Source organism: Myotis nattereri (genome assembly GCF_964212035.1).
Source record: "Myotis nattereri genome assembly, chromosome: 11".
NCBI classification, from domain to species: domain Eukaryota; kingdom Metazoa; phylum Chordata; class Mammalia; order Chiroptera; family Vespertilionidae; genus Myotis; species Myotis nattereri.
The window spans coordinates 25,497,217-25,514,287 of NC_138086.1; the positions used below are offsets into that span (position 1 = coordinate 25,497,217).

At 43.3% G+C, this 17,071-nt stretch overlaps 1 protein-coding gene across 1 annotated transcript in view; it reads left to right on the forward strand.

Annotated features, from left to right (window-relative positions):
* The window catches only part of LRGUK (leucine rich repeats and guanylate kinase domain containing), a gene marked incomplete at both ends in the record, with an annotated part of 68,455 nt that overhangs the window by 25,921 nt on the left and 25,463 nt on the right, over positions 1 to 17,071 (forward strand). The window contains 5 exons of the mRNA XM_081102643.1: positions 1,444 to 1,587; positions 7,138 to 7,218; positions 9,951 to 10,037; positions 11,705 to 11,811; positions 16,495 to 16,614. Of these exons, the coding sequence (XP_080958769.1) occupies positions 1,444 to 1,587; positions 7,138 to 7,218; positions 9,951 to 10,037; positions 11,705 to 11,811; positions 16,495 to 16,614 (539 nt within the window). The remainder of the gene's footprint in view (positions 1 to 1,443; positions 1,588 to 7,137; positions 7,219 to 9,950; positions 10,038 to 11,704; positions 11,812 to 16,494; positions 16,615 to 17,071) is intronic.

The window sequence follows — 17,071 nt, forward strand, 5'->3', positions numbered from 1 at the left end:
ACTCCAGCCAACTGATCCACCTGGCCAGGGCCATAATTTCATTTTTTAGTTCCTAAGTGTTTATTAAAAGTTTAAAGATGGGCATAACAGCATTAATTGAAACCTCAAAATTGTCTTTAATATGATTCTCAATTTAAATTAAAAGTTACTTTTACTGTGCGTGTTACTATACCTCAGCACTAAGGAACCATGGAGTTATGAGTATGTTGAAAAATGTAAAGAAAATTCAAATGACCACTATCACCATAATTTGTTGATGGGTACATGAGGGTTGGAAAAGAACAATGGTTGAGTCTTGAATCTTTCTTTGTTTTATGCTCATTGTCTGAGAAGATGTTCATGTGTGAATAACTGAAGAACTTACTTCAGTTTTCTATTATTGCATAATAAGCCACCCCAAGTGTAGTGGGGTGGAGAAATTTTATTAGCTAACCATTGTGTTCGCCAGCAATTCTACAGTCTGAGCTGGGGGCAGCTGGCGGTTCTTCTGCTGGTCTTGCCTCACGCAGCTGGCAGATGGGCTGGGGTCTGGGCCCAGCTGGGACGCTGGAATGGCTGGATTTTCCCTCTGTATTTAATCTCAGGAGCCTCTCCATGTGACTTCTCCTTCCCCATGGGACCTCTCCACAAATTCTCTCCAATACAGTAGCTAGTGTTCTTACATTGCACCGCAGGGCTCTAAGATACCACAGGGGAAGCTGCCAGGCCTTCTTAATCCTGAGACTTGGCACTGGCCTGCTTCTGCCATATCCTTTGATTAGGACAAGGCATAGGTCCATCCCAGATATGTGAGGCAGGAACCTCACGAGCACAAGTAACGGAAGGCTTGTGTCAGACTGCCAGAGCCCTCACGCTATGGAGGGAGTGCATTTAGAATACTGCTGAGAACAGAGTGTTTGTGGAAACTACAATATTCAAGTGATTTATTGTGATGCTGATGAAAGAACTGCATACATTTTATTTCTAAAGATAAACATGGAGCTATGCTGTCATTAGGCTTTAGGTTATGCAATGTAAAATGCTGCCCTACTGATTTGAATATTCATCTTGCTTTAACTTTAGTGAAAATATTATGTTCTGCCCACTGGTATGGTTCAGTGGTTGAGTGATGAACCAGGAGCTCCCAGTTCGATTCGAGGTCAGGGCACATGCCTGGGTTGCGGGCTTGATCCCCACTAAGGGGCAATCTTGCAGGAGGCAGCCGATTGATGATTCTCATTTTTGATGATTTTATCTCTCCTTCTCTCTTCCTTCCTCTCTCTAAAATCAATAGAAACATATTTAATTTTTTTTTAAAAAAAATATTATCTTCTGAGTCTTCCAGCTGAGAAACTGAGATTTCTTTGTGGGCGAGATTTGGGACCGTATTCAGAATGAAAACTTGTCATTACACCTTTTCCTATAGAGGCCTTTAGGACATTGAGTGTCTTTTAACCATTTTAGAGCCATAACCTGCTTGAGAAGATCATGGGCTTGGACCGGCTAAGAGCCCTGAAGATTTTGGACCTGTCCCACAATCAGATCAAGAGCCTCCAAGGCTTGGAGAATCACGACTTCCTGGAAGTGATCAACCTGGAGGACAATAAGGTAAGGCCGTGCTTCCCACGTGATGGCTGCTGTGTCGCCATTAAGAAGACACACTAGGACCCATTATTGGTTGCTCAAGGGCTGTCATCTTAAATGCCAGCTCAGAAATGTCATTCTAGAAAACCTCCTGGAACAGTAGTTGAGGGAGGACTTGAAATAAATAAATAAATACTTACAATTCTTAATTTTTGAAAACTTGATGATCCCTTACTACATGGTTTTAAAGGTTTCAGCTACAACCAAGTACACATGACCTTCTGAAGTAAACGTGTCCGCGTGAAAGTTTGTGTAGCAGGGTGGCGCTAGGACTGCCTGAAAGTCAGCGCAGGGAAACTGTAGACAGAAGAATGGCCACAGGCTGGTGTGGCCCACGCCTGCCCTTGAAAGAAAAGAGGCACAGGGGTGAACGCCTGCATCCCCTGGTACAACAGTGTATGCTCCCAGCTGTATGAGTTGGGGATCGGACTTACTCAGATCTCTGTATCTGGCTTAATGTGCACATGATACCACAAATTAGACAAGCTGACTTTTACTCTTTTCTTTTAAATCCACACCTGAGGATGTTTTATAAAAAACTGATGAGAGAGAGAGGGAGAGAGAAACATTGATCAGTTGCCTCTAGTGCACTCCCCGACCAGAGGTCGAACCTACAACCTTTTGATGTATGGGATGATGCTCCAACCAACCAAACCACCAGCCAAGGCAATTTTTATTCTTAATTATACTTGACTTGTAATAAATCAGTTGTACTTATGATCATGGTATATTAACTTGGTACCTATAGCTGATTTCTTATGCAGTAAAATCTACATTGTGATTTTATTCATATTGCGTACTTCCAGCACGTGTTTAGAAAAGATGTCATAAGGAAGTTGAATCCTTATTTCTTCTGAAAATGAAAGTTTGGCTGACCCTGAAGGAGACATTGGTCCTACTTGGGTTGAGTTGTGAGGCTATGAGACCTGTCTCTGTTCAGCTGTGATGATGCTCATCTGTGTCTGATGACTCTTTCTCCAATGAACTTCCATCTCTATTAGGTTTTTATTTTTATTATTTTATTGATTGTTTTGAGAGAGAGAGAGAGAGAGAGAGAGAGAGAGAGAGAGAGAGAGAGATTTGTTGTTCCACTCATTTATGCATTCATCGATTGAATCCAAAACCTTGGCATATCGGGATGATGCTCTAACCAACTGAGCTACTACCTGGCTAGGGCATCTGTTAGGTTTTTAAAAATTAAGAAAAGGCAATCTTTAGGTCTGGGAAGAAGTAGATATTTAATTACAGACAGAACTGTTCATCCTCACTTTCACTTGATTTGTACGTTAAATTGTTTTGTCTATTGTATTTGTCTAAAGTTAATTCCAATGGACAACTTTTGCTCATTGTGCCATGTGTCTTATGAAGCCAGCATCATCTCTCTTTTGTATGGTTTTAATACCTTTTTTATGAGATTGCCATTAACGTGATTCTCACGTATATTCAGGGAATGTTAGAAAGATGGAATGCACTCACTTAATCCCAATTCAGTGTATTTCAGGATTCAGGAAAAGCAGCAATAGTAATACTAATAATAACAATTATAGTCATAAAATAACTGTGGTATTCTTTGACTATAGCACAAGGCATTATTCTAAGCACTTTACATATATTTCACTTAATTCTTATTATATAGCCCTATGATTATCGCTCCTGGGATGTAGAGAGGTTAAGTAACTTGTCTAAGGCTATTTACCTAGCAAATAACAGAGCCAAAATGTAAATGTACACTGGTTGCCCCCAGAGTCAGTGTTCTTAACCCTGCAGGGTAGTACAGTAAATGAAACGCTAAGGGCCCCCTTTCAGAAAGGTGTATGGTGTAAATGTCCTAGGAGAGTGCTTTCTGATAAAAATATGTGTGTGCAACTTTAAATTTTCTAGTAGCCACAATAAAGAGGTAAAAAGAAACAGGTGAAATTAGTTTTAATAATATGTCTTATTTAGCGCAAAACATCCAAAATATTATAACTTCAACAGGTAATCTATGTAAAAATTTATTGGCGAGATATTTTATATTCTGTTGCTTCACAGTAAGATTTTTGACGTCTGGTGTGTGTTTTACACACAGGACATTTGGATTCATCCTCGCCATATTCCAAGTGCGGGGTTGCCACTTGTGGTTAGTAACCACGGTTCTGTGTAGTGCTGGTCCAGATAGACCTCACAAATCATATATTGTTCTCTTCCATTTCAAGAGACTATCCAAATTACATTTGAAAACGTTTAAAGAAAAAAGCGAGTGAAGGAAGGAGTTTATAATTTTCAATATTAAAGAGACTCCCTTTTAAAAAAAAGTGGCCGCATTTCCCAGTGGCGGGGATCCTTTGACAATGATTGGGTTTGTAACAATAACATAATTCCCTGGCTCCCCAGTGGGCAGGTTGGGGAGCAACCCAGTACTTTGAAATATTCTTTGAGCCTTCCAAAGATTTCCTCAGAGATTTCTCCAGTACTACTGGGAATGCTATGTACAGGGCTGGAAAATTTATCATTTAAAAGAAACATAACATGGCTGTTGCTTCTCATGTGATTAATTTGATGTTAGGAATGTTGTTTTATCGGTAGCACTGTCTCTGGTATTATTCACTTGGCTTTAGCTGTTGAAACCCTGCTGTACCTCCCATGATCTTGCAAACATCTCTTTTAAGTTCCTTTGCAAATGTTTATTGTCAGCTGGTGATTTGGGGGCCTTTATCCCTCTTTACTCTGTAGTCCTTGGTAGGTTTGATGTCATTTCCAGCATTTACAACTTATCCCCCAGATGTTAACTCTATTGTAACCTCGGTCCTTTCTTCTAGAAGCAAAATATTGGTCTGGGAGTTACTTAGAGAATGCCATTTTGCTTTTCTGAAACTTAGTGTCATTATATCACACATATCTATATCTATCTGTCTTCTGTCTGTCTGTCTGTCTAACCATCCATCCATCTAGCACAGCCCCCTTAGGTCTGGATGGTAAGGCGCGGTGAGCATGGCCAGAAGGAAAAGGCAAAAAATGAGTCATGTGAACTGCGCTCCCTACGAAGCCCAAGCTGACAGGCCTCTGGAGGGTGGGGAGGAGCTAACGGGCAGAGGAGGCTCGAAAAGAGGGCCAGACTAGAATGGGGACCAGCTCTGCTGGTGTGACATTCTTGCAGCAGATGGCTGATGTTCCTTTAAGAATATAACCTGTTTGGCAATATTCACTGTAGGTCATTTGGGGTGTGGTGTCCCCACTCCGTCTATAATCATCAGTGATGCACACAGCCACGGGTCTTGGCATTTGAGGAGAGAAGACATGGGGTGGTCTGCTGTGGGGGTAGGTCTGCAGGACAGGGGGCTCAGGCACGGCAGCCAGGACCTGCGCACGTGGCTAACTCAGCAGCCATAGGAACTCGAAGCCAGGCTACTCCACACCGGCTCCCGTCTGCCCTTACCAGCCTCATCCTGCCTTTGAAAGGACTGGGAGGGAAGCTGGATTCCTCTCATTTGATTCTCAAAAGACCAGTGATCCCAGCTGGTATCTTAGTGGTAATATGACTGCGTGGTCCATGATCATTCTGTCTGTGCTGTTTGTAACATTTGAAGACCTTTCCATGTCAATCACTGTAGATGTCACCATCTTCTGGATTGGATGCATAAATTCCTGTTATGTGACTGCACCATGGCTCATTTAATCGCATGATGGTGGAGCTTTCAGGATTTAGAATATTTTAACTTTTACTAAAAACATTAGAGCATTCTTGTATCTAACGTTTGCCTGTCTGATGATTTCTTCAGGATAAAACTCCTGAAGTGGGGTACCAGTGTCATAGCTTACACATTTTTAACGCAGATTGCCCTGTAGAAAGAGTGTGCCAGTTTCCACTCTCACCAGCAGTGCTGTGAATGCCCGTGGCCGGACTTGGTGAGACATGGTGACATCTGCGTTAGGACCAACCACAGGAGTGGTGTCTATAGGGAAGTCAGTCCATAGTATGAGCGTTATGACTGAGCCAATAGGAACCTTTCTACCCCCTGAATACTGCAATATGAAATATTGATTCTTGTATCTTATAGAGGGCCATGTGGGGTAAGCTAGTCCAAGGGGTAAGCTAGGGGTAAGCTAGTCATCTTATGGAAAAAGCTGTGTGTAATAGCCTAACGTTGCTATATCCAGATTAATGTGGACAGGTTGTATATTGTATCTCGGAATTTGCCTTTCTTATTGTATCTTTGAAAGTAGCATCCTTCAGACATGGAGCGAATATTCTTACCCTGATTTAGCTTTGGGAGTAGTTTACATTTTCGCTGTGTTTTGTGGTTGGATAACTCAGGATTCTCAGGCCTCTGCTGTTGGGGAGCTTTTACAATGCATGCAGGAATGAGTTGGGTGGGGAGAAATATAAATGAAAAGTGCTTATTAATTTTTTGCAGAAGTTCAGTATCTGTATCCTATATAATAAAAGGCTAATATGCAAATTGTCCCCTCGGGAGTTCGACCACTCACTATGACATGTGCTGACCCACCAGGGGGTGGCACAGAACGAAGGAAAGCCCTGGCTGGCCCTGATCACTGGCCAGGTCTAACGACCCTACTCATGCACGAATTTCGTGCACCGGGCCTCTAGTTTGAAATAAAATGGTAATTATGCTAACTACAGGTAATTTAAGGAAAAGTGTTTGTCTTTAGTTTAGTGGAAAATTCAGGCATGGTGCAACCCAACCTCTATTCTTGGTTAAATTAAGGACACCTTTTCCCGCTTACTTTTAAAAGTTGTGAAACTTAACTTACATAGAAGAGAGTATAAAACATAACTGTACATTTAACAAAAAGCATTAAGGCAAACACCTGTGTAACACCCATGTTGCGAACTACGTCATACAATTTTCGTTTTTATCTTTCTTTAAAATAATGATCTCTTGTTAAAAAATTATAGAGCTGCCTGGCTGGCATGGCTCAGTGGTTGAGCATTGAGCTAAGAACCAGGAGGTCACAGTGTGATTCTTGGTCAGGGCACATGCCGGGTTGCAGGCTCCATCCCTAGTAGGGAGCCTACAGACGGGGGCCAATCAATGATTCTCTCTCATTATTGATGTTCCTATCTCTCTCTCCCTCTCACTTCCTCTCTGAAATCAATAAAAAAATATATTTTTCACAAATGATAGGAGCTACACCTGCTGTAAGAAGGCTTCACCGGGCAGTGAGCCAGGGCAGCAGAAGCTGTGCTGAGGGGCAGATTGGGAACTGGAGGCTCAGGAAGGGGGAGGTGGGGGAGAACAGGTAGCCTCCACATGCATTTTCCGTGCCATTTCTCTGCTTCCATGTGCCGTTTCACGTGTGCCTGTAAAGCAGCATGAGGAACACCTCACTGTTCTCAAGCCGGAGAGGTTCTGTGAAACTGTGAGATTCTCATTAAAGGGCTGAATAGTCGACAGAGCAATTTTTAAAATAAGTTGAATTTAAAGGATCCACGGCATCCCCTCGTATATGATCCTTCCTACTGTTTTTGTGCATTCAGTCTATTGATCCTGTTGTGTGTCTTTGATGAAACAGATTGCTGAGCTGGGTGAAATAGAATACATTGAAAATCTCCCCCTCCTTCGAATTCTCAATCTTCTGAAAAATCCAATACAGGTAAGAGATCGTTTACCTCAGGGAGGGGATGAGGGCTTCTTGGAACTCTTCTTCAGGAAGTGCTTCTGATAAAGAGCATCAGGACATGAGCGCAGTGTGTTTATCTTCATTCTCAGTCTCTTAGGAGGCAAAGAGGCGGGTTCAGCAATCAGAAGGGTTAGGCACCCTGGGCACCCCTGTCAGGGGAAGGAAGCCTGAACGGGTCCACTCTGCGTGGTGCCTGTGAGTCCTCCAGGAGGTGGCCAAGATCCCGGGAGGGAGCTGCTGAGATGGGGGAGCAGCAGCCTCTGGTATTAGAAGGTGCACGGTGCTGGGGTGTGGACAGAATGTGGTTCCTGTTTTGTAACAGGGGAAAGAGAGTCTAAGATGAGATACTTAGAGTATTGTCTGCATATGGCTGGGAAGCAGGTGCTGTTGTAAAATGATGAAAGAAAAAAATGTATTTCCCTGGATCCTTCACATCCGGGAATCTGAGACCCATGACTGTTTTGCAGGCTCTGGCTTCACCAATGAATCCTTTCTCCTGGCCTTGGCCTTTGTGTCTTTGTCCTCATACCCCTTTCTACCTGTACCCTTCGCTTACCTTTCTATAGACTCTTGACTTTGTACGTAGCTCTGAGTACCTTTGTTTTTGTAATCAATGTCTCTAGAATGGCAAAAAAAAATTAAAGCGAAAAATAAGCTTTAAAAGTAAAAGCAATGCTTGGTATAGAAATGGTGGCAGGCATTACAAGCATCTCTGGAAAGAAAGCAATGGAGCTTACAACAGCCATCACCCCCAGCTTCAGATCCGTAAGGAGTGTCGGTTCATGTAACATACATTGTCATCTGTAAGATGCATCCATCACTAACATCTTTCCCTTCAAAGAGGCATAGCTTCATGATACAAAACACGTTAATTGCATTTTTAAAGGGCAGATAATCCTAACATAGCCGATGGTAGGGAGTTATAAAGAATTCATTCCATAAATAAATATCATTTTATTATGAAATAAATTCATAATACTGTTGAGTGCCACTGGCAAAACACTCGGGCATCTTTAAATATGTCAGCTGAAACTCAGAGCGAAGGCAGAGTCATGCCCTGGGGGCAGACCTAATCAAGAGATTGGGACACCGCTCCATTTGACGTGTTAAGGGGGTGGAGCTCATGATGTCGCCAGGAACTCACGGCCCACCCAGATGTGATGTAACTTCCTGTTACTCGAGTATTTAATAAACCTGCGTGGGGTGCTAACTCTCTCCACGTCTGTCCCTCCATCAGAGGCCCAGCTTTCACTCTGTTTCTGTCTCAGTCTTGTTTTATTCATTTTCCCTTAAACCTCGTCGCTTTCTAATCAAGATTCATCAACCCCCGAGTTCTCTCTCTCTGCACTGGTCATGGAAAGAGAGAACCCCCCTCCATATAATACATGATACAAATTAATACAAAAATAAAACAAAGTCTTAAACAAATAACAAATAATAATAAATGTTTCAATATTTGCAATTCTGAAACTCTTTGGAGTTAGAACAGCAATTTTCACCCAGTGTGCCCCAAGAATTTTTGGAACATTCAATACCTGACTATTTAGTCAGGGGCACTGACCTCTTTTCCCTTAGATAGTCAAATAAAAACACATGACAACAGCTGATCGGTGTGGCTCAGGGGTTGAGCATCAACCTACGAACCAGGAGGTCATAGTTTCTCTCTCTCTCTCTCTCTCTCTCTCTCTCTCTCTCTCTCTCTCTCCCTCTCCCTCTCCCTCTCCCTCTCCCTCACCCCCGCCTTTCTGAAATCAATAAAGAAATTTAAAAAGTGAAAACAGCCAAAGCAACAATAGCCATCTGGTATGCATGCCCTGTCTTGAACCATATATATGTAGGTCATATAACAGAGTTGCATCTTATTGGTCATGTTACGTAATAAGGTTGCATCTGTTGGTTAATTCTTGGTACATATGTAAAAAGTTACTTTTTAAAAAATATATTTTTTTATTAATTTCAGAGAGGATAGGAGAGGGAGAGAGAGATAGAAACATCAATGATGAGAGAGAATCATTGATTAGCTGCCTCCTGCACGCCCCATATCAGGAACAGAGCCCGCAACCTGGGCATGTGCCCTGACTGGGAATCGAACCGTGACCTCTTGGTTCATAGGTCGACGCTCAACCACTGAGCCATGCCAGCTGGGCAAGAGTCACTTTTTTTTTAAAAGTCACTTTGGGAGCAAAAAAGGTAGGTAATTACTGTTGTTATTTCTATAAATCAATCAAAATTATCCTTTTTTTTGTCAGATCAGCAAAAAATATATTGTACTTTTGGTGTGCTACAGAATTTTAGTAATTACTTTATGTGTGCCAGAAGGTGGAAAAGGTTGAAAATGGCTGAGTTAGAAGATAGGGTTCGAGTTGCTGGCCATGGATCCTTAGGTGGAATGCTTCGCCCCTAAGGCTCTTTGGAAATGAAGATGCTCACAGCTGTCCCGCTTGCCTCACAGGGAGACTAACAAGATCACAGCTTTGAAGAGCTTTATAAGTTGCAAGGGACAGTGTGCATTTGAGTTGTTAATTTAATGGGGCTGATAAGTGTGAAAATGTGGAGAACTGTGTGTGTGTGTGTGTGTGTGTGTGTGTGTGTGTGTGTGAGACAGGGTAGCAGGTGATAGACCAATGCTCATGAAAGTAGAATGCTGGTGCTTTTTAATTTGGAAAATAAAGGCAATTCAGTAGTCCTCTTGATATTTCAAATAGGAACACTGTGAATATTGGCTCTTCGTCATTTTTATGCTACTACAATTAACGGAATTAGATCAGAGGAAGATTACAGTGGAAGAAAAGGTATGTAATCATATTATTTCATGTGTTTCTCAGTTAATAAGCTGAAAAGCTCACACTGCCTGCTGCAGGACCAATAAAATCGATAAATGATGCCCATAATCAATTTACATGTGAATTAATGGTTTGTTCAGGGAGTGCTCCCTTGTCCTAGAATCAGTCTGTTTAACCCTCTTCAAAGCTGAACATCAACCCCAATTCAGCAGCAGCATTGCATTTCTATAGGCCGGCAGCATTCCGGCAGATTATTAATTTAGATAACTATCCTATTTAGAGGGTGTGCCATTCTATGTGCTATTCTAAAATAGATTTAATCATGAAATGTATTTTATTGTCATTTTACCATATACTCGAAAGGTACACAAATGAATTACTACTCTGCTATTTTAAATCCTTAATTCTGCTTTTTAAGATAACTAGAGGCCTATTGCACAAAATTTGTGCACGGGGTGGCGGGGGGAGTCCCTCAGTCCGGCCTGTGCCCTATAGCAGTCCAAGACCCCTTGGGGGATGCGCACCTGTCAGCTTAGGCCCACTCCCTGCGGGGATTGGGTCTAAGCTGGTAGTCAGATATCCCTCTCGCAGTCTGGGACCCCTTGCTCCTTACCGCCTGTCTGCTCACTGCTTCTTACCACTCGGTTCGCTGCTCCTTCCTTAGCGCTGCCACAGAGGCGGGAGAGGCCCCCACCACTGCCGCTGCGCTTGCCAGCCGTGAGCCCAGCTTCTGGCTGAGCGGCGCTGGGAGCACACTGACCACCATGAGGTAGCTCCTGCATTGAGCATCTGCCCCCTGGTGGTCAGTGTGCATCATAGCAACCAGTCATTCTGGTCGTTCTGCTGTAACGGTCGCTTAGGCTTTTATTACATAGATAATACGTCTGGACACAGTTGCAGAGTAAGCAGACCTCAAAAGCTAGCACCTGCCTCCCCTCCACCATACCTGTGCTAGCCGCTTTGTCTCGCTTTAGTGACTGGTGACGAGGGATGTCTTCCAATGCACATTGAGTGGAATGGAAACAGGCTTAATGTAGAGAGGAAGGTATTTCATTTTATAAATGCCTTTCTGAAATCTTGGTTAAAAATAGTTATAGACAAGAGTCTGTTGTTATTCTCACAACCAAAGATACTTATTAGATTTCTCTTTTCCTTTAACATTTTGTGAAGGAAATATAATTCAAAGCTATAGGTTAAGGAAAGGTATGGCAGACAGGATAATGCATTTAGAGGGATGGCAAAAACAAGGGGATGTGGAGCCGTACCTTATGAGGAAAAGGCCTAGGTCTTTGGACAGAGAACGTTATGCTAAAAGAGGAGGAGCTTTGGGTAGAATTTGAGATCATCAGGATAGTTCTTGGTGAGATGGCATAAGAAGAAAATTCTGCAACATCAACTACCTGGAATCTGCAGCTGAATTTTATTCCTTCCTCTTCTACTAACAGTTGGGATGTTGACTGTATTAAAAGTAGGGGATCGAGGGACTCCAGCTCAATATTTTAAAGTAATTATCATTATTTAGGCTTGGAGACTGAGCACAAAGATTCATGAGCATGCCTTGCATTCTTTTCTCTACCTGGTTGCATGTCTAGACTGATTCATTAAAGAAAATCTGAGCCTTGTGTGCTTTTTAGAAATGCAGTCTGTTTCCCTTTGCATTTCTGATTCTGAACCAGGTTTTCGCAGTAAATAAGTACAACCCTCCCCCGGAAGTGGTCGCAGCCCAGGATCACCTGTCCCACGTTGTCCACAGCGTGATGCAGCCGCAGAAGATCTTTGACAGGTATTCGCTAGGGATTCTTGGGGTAGAATTGGGGCGGCGAGCACGGGGCCCCCCATCCTTTTCCTAGGCTTCCGTGTTGTGACCCATCCCTTTTTCACCTCGTCTGAGGGAAGAGGCCAGGGGTTTATCTGATGGGCCCACCTGGCTCGATGACAGCGTTTTATCCTTCACATGCTGGAAGATGGGCTCTCTCTCGGTGTCTCCCCAAGTGTGGTAGTGAGTGGGTTCATCTTCCCTCTCTCACCTGGCCCCCGAATGGTGGCCAGCCTGTGACATGGGATGGTGAAATAATAATAATGAGTAAAAAGAGTTTGTCAGGGTTTTTGCTATAGGGTAGAACCACGGACGATCGTGATCATTTCTGTCCACTGTACATGTTCCCTTAGCTGTGAGTGGAGGCTGGACCCCTGCCAGGGAGCATCCCAGGAACACAGATTGGTAGAGCCCTGGAGGCAGCCCGCGGGCCGAGGGAAGCCTGCCAGTCTTGTCTCAGGGGTGCCCTCGGAGCAGGCGCTTGCCTTGCTTGAACACATGAACAGTCTCTCACCTCTAAGTTCGGAGACAGATTACCACGTTTTCTCCTTTCCTTTCTAAACGATCTGTTGGAGCAGATGGCCATTTATGCTATAAGTATAATTCAGAAAGTCTACCAAGACCCAGCGGCTTGCTTAAAATACTTGTAAGATCTCTTGGTTATAAATGGCTTCTCTTCTTCATGGGATATTTGCTCCTGTACATCACATGGTTTCCCACAGAGAGCAAAATGCTTTACTTTGCAACCAGGACATGATTTTTTACATGTAATTTAATAATACAGACATTGACAGTTTTATACACATTTATGGTAGCCCTCTAGGTGAAATGATTTATCATTTACTTGCATACATCTGGAAAAGCACATTTGATTTTTTTTAAAAAGAGCATTTATGTTCTCATTGTATTTCTTTTTTAGTTTATGAAGATTGCTAGTTGTTTCATGCTTTAGGGTACATTTATATAAAAATATGTATCAAAGAAATTTACAACAGTGCCTGATAAACACATATTTTATCATCATGTCTGGCTATTGAGCAGGTAAGTGCGAATGGCCAAGCAGCCAGGGCAGGGGGCAGTCTTCATTGTGAAAAACTCGCAGGGGGCACTGCCCGTCCCACTCTGGGCCAGCACACAGCTCTCCGGGAGCCCAGAGGAAGAACTCCGATGCTTGACCTTGGGGCTTTTGTGCTGCATTTTGGGGGAATCACCATCCCGCTCTGCCGTGACTGGGTGAGGATACGGGATTAAAGTGAGCCCGCAGAGCCTTGACTCTGGCCTGGTGGTTGCTGAGAGCTTCGTGCTCTGGACTAACAGGGTTCTGCAGACTCTCTTGTGCAAGTCCTGTCTGAACTTTAAAATCTTCCACTTCTGCCCTAGCTGGTTTGGCTCAGTGGATTGAGCGTCGGCCTGTGGACTGAAGGGTCCTGGGTTCGATTCCAGTCAAGGGCACATGCCTGGGTTGCTGGCTCGATCCCTGGTAGGGGATGTGCAAGAGGCGACTGATCCATGATTCTCTCTCATCACTGATGTTTCTCTCTCTCTCTCTCTCCCTCTCCCTTCCTCTCTGAAATCAATAAAAATATATTTAAAAAAAAATCTTCCATTTCCCCAAGAAGCTCTGGTTTGTTTTAGTGAGAAATGGTATTTTCCAATCACAATCTGAGTGCTGGAGACAATCATGGCTATAGAGTGGGTCATTGTTTGTAGGCCTTAGAGTGGACCAAACCAGGAATATATTTATTTATTCCTTCCTTTCTTCCCTCCTTCCTTCTGTCCTTCCATCCATGTAGTCATCTATTCTCTCTATCCTATTTGCACCTCTCTATCTACATCTGTCCAAGCTGTTGATAGCTATCTAATCTATATCTGGATAGATCTATCTGTATCAATCTATAAATAGATGATAAAGTACCTCCTCACTTCACATTGATACTTGCAGTTCAGTTTCAGGATTACAGCTGAGCTTTTGCTTCACCCCCTTCCTATTTCATCTGAACCTCCTTTTCTTCCACACCAACGACATGGAGGATGGAACTAGAATATCCCATACTTACTCTTTCTAAAAATCCCACATTACACAACAACGGTATCAGAATACCAATACCAATACCCCCACCAACATGATTACTGAAAGCACTGAACGTATCTTGCCTATATTCTTCCCATTACCCAGCCCCCATTTTTCATTATGGCAAAATATATATAGAATAAAATGTGCTATCTTACCCATTTTAAAGTTCGGTGACATTAATTATATTCACAATTTTGTACAACTATCATCACCGTCTTTTTGCCAAAACTTTTAGTTTAGAAACTCTAGCAATAACACCCAGTTCTCAGCTACTCCCACTCCCAGGTAACTTCTAATCTACTTTCTGTCTCTATGACTTTGCCTATTGTATATATTTTATGTAAGTGTCAATCACCCCATTTTAAAAATAGTGTACTGTATTTATATTGTCAGGACATATATCCATCACAGACTGCACACTCTCCTTAGCTGTCACTTGGTCTTGGCTCTGTGGGTAGTTTAGTATTCATTGCTCACTCCCAGCCCCTTATATGGATGTCTCTTGAGTCATTTTGCTTATATGAAGCTTGTTCTCTAGGAGATTCCTTAGGACAGTCTATGGAGTCAGTATCCCTTGTTGATGGTATTCTCTGCCCTTTATACTGAAAGTCATTTTTGCTATAATATATAAAGCCCACGGCCCATTTTTCCTTGAATATATTGAAGCTGTTACTTCATTTTACTTTATGCAAAATATTGCTGTAAAAAATCCAATGACAATTTGATCTCCTTTCCCTTATAAGTCATGTCATCTCTTTTTGTAGTGGAACATTTTTTTTTTCCTTTTTCTTCTAAGTCCAGTAATTTTACTAGACTACTTGTATATCTTGGTATTCGTTGTTCTGGGCTAATATTCTCAGGTATGTTGTGTGTTCTTTCATAAGATACAGTTTTGTTTTATTTTTATTTCAGGAAAGTTTTCTTTAATTACAGCCTTTAATATTTGTTCTGTTCTTTTGCTTTGGTTTTCTTCTTGAGAAAGAGGATATTTATTTGCTTATTTTCAACATTTGTCACTTTCTCTCAAAGTTTTCTTCTCTTGAATCATTAAAGAATTATTTTGAGATAATTTTAGATTCACATGCAGTTGTAAGAAATAATACAGAGAAATTCTATGTATTTTCACTGTCTCCCTAATGGTGACATCATATCAATAGTAGAATATCAAATCCTGAAAACTGCCATTGATGCAGTACCAGCTGCATCAGAATTTGCCACTTTTGCATGTCCTCACATGGGCTCTTAGTTCTGTGCAGTTATCACGTGTGTAGATTCTTGTGAGCAGCACTACATTCGAGATGCAGATGATTTTGTCACAAGGTCCCTGCGCTTCCCTGTTATAGCTGCAGCCGCCTCCCTCTGAGCTGCCCTGAGCTCTGGCCACCCGGAATCTGTTCCCATCTGTATAATGTTGTCATCGCAAGAATGCCATGTAAATGGAATGATAGAGTATATGCCCTTTGGGATTGGCTCATTCCCTGGAGATTCATCCAAGTTGGTGGGTTGTATGAGTAGCTCATTCCCTGGGATGGCTGAGCAGCGTTCCTTGTGTGGATGCACCACAGCCAGTTGAGCGATTCATCCAGGCTGATTCCGGCTCCGGTGGTCACACCACAGCTGCCAGGAACATTCCTGGGCAGGTTTGGTGCATGTGCAGCTCCAGCCTGCACGCTTCCCAGGGGACCCCATTGGCTGCTCATGGTTCCCTTGCTCTCAGATCCCTCAGATGCTGCCCCATTGCTTCCTCCCTCCTCTTCCTGCACAGATTTGCGGTTCGTGGAGATACCTTGACCCCTGGTTTGTGATACGTGTTTTCCGGGGGCTTTTGCGCTCACGTTTTTCTGTTTCTCTGTGGCTTTTCAGAGAGGCTGAAGCATCGTGCTGCCACCACCCCCATTCTTCATAACAATCACCCCTCAGCCATCTGTTTATTTAAAACGTCCCGCTTATTCGAGAATTAGTGTCATGAGTGGAGTCCAACACTTTAGCTCACCGTGTTGCGGGAGGTTTTAGTAGCCAACTCATTCTTTAGGCGAGCGTCTCAGGCCCAGCAGCCATGCCGACATTCATCCGCCGGCTCTTCCTCATTAGCTGTTCCTTTGAGCAAGTTAATTAACCTCTTGGTGTTCCAGTCTTCACCTGTTAATGGGGATAATGATGGAAGTATCTCCATTAGCTTCCTGTGATGGCTGAATGAGGTAAAACATGTCAGACTCCTAGAATAGTGCCTGGGACATAGTAATCGCTCAGGTACGTTTTAGTTATTGCCGTTTCTTTGCGTATCAGTGTTCTAATGCAGTCGGTAGGGATGTTAAAGTGAAATTCTCAGAGCAGTCTCACTTCTTTCATTTTGAAATTCATAGGGGAATACTTCATCAAGCAAGAATTAACATACCTTACCATCTATTTTCTTTTTAAAGAATTGTTAGATTTACACGGACTTGGATTTCCCGGGTTATCTGTGCTTTGAATGTGTTTTTGGCATCGTATGGAGGGGGGCCCGCCTGCTGTGCGGGCGCAACCAGCACCCCGCCCTGGCGGAGCAGGCCCCGCACTGACCCTGCCCTGTGTTGCAGCACCCTGCCCAGCCTGGACGCCCCGTACCCCATGTTGGTCTTAGCCGGTCCTGAAGACTGTGGGAAACGGGAACTCGCCCACCGCCTCTGCAGGCAGTTCAGCACTTACTTCCGATACGGGTAGGTTTGCTCATTGGCTGGGGAGACTGTGGAAGGTTGGAGATTGCTGATTTTGACTACTGATTTGAAGCAAGTTCAAATGCGTGCATAGATGCCATTTATTGCACTGCTTTGCACACTGTATTTTTTTTTTTTTTACTTTAGCCCTCCAAATGTTTAACTTTAATTCAGTGACAGCCAAAGGCACTCTCCAAGGTCAGGAAATACACGTGTTTTAATTGCGCAGAGCGGCGCTGGAACGGCTCATCCTGTCGCCGGGCGGGGCGGCAGCACGGTCACAGTGCTGTGATGGGTGACAGGCAGCCCCCCAGGCTCCCACGCCCACAGCACAGCACACGGCTCCTCATCCCCATGCCCGGCCTTCTCTCTTGAGCCAAATTTCAGGAGAAGGACTGAGAAGTGGTAGGCAAAGCCTTCCCTTCCTTCCCCGCCGGTTAGCACTCAGCTCGCTGCTGCT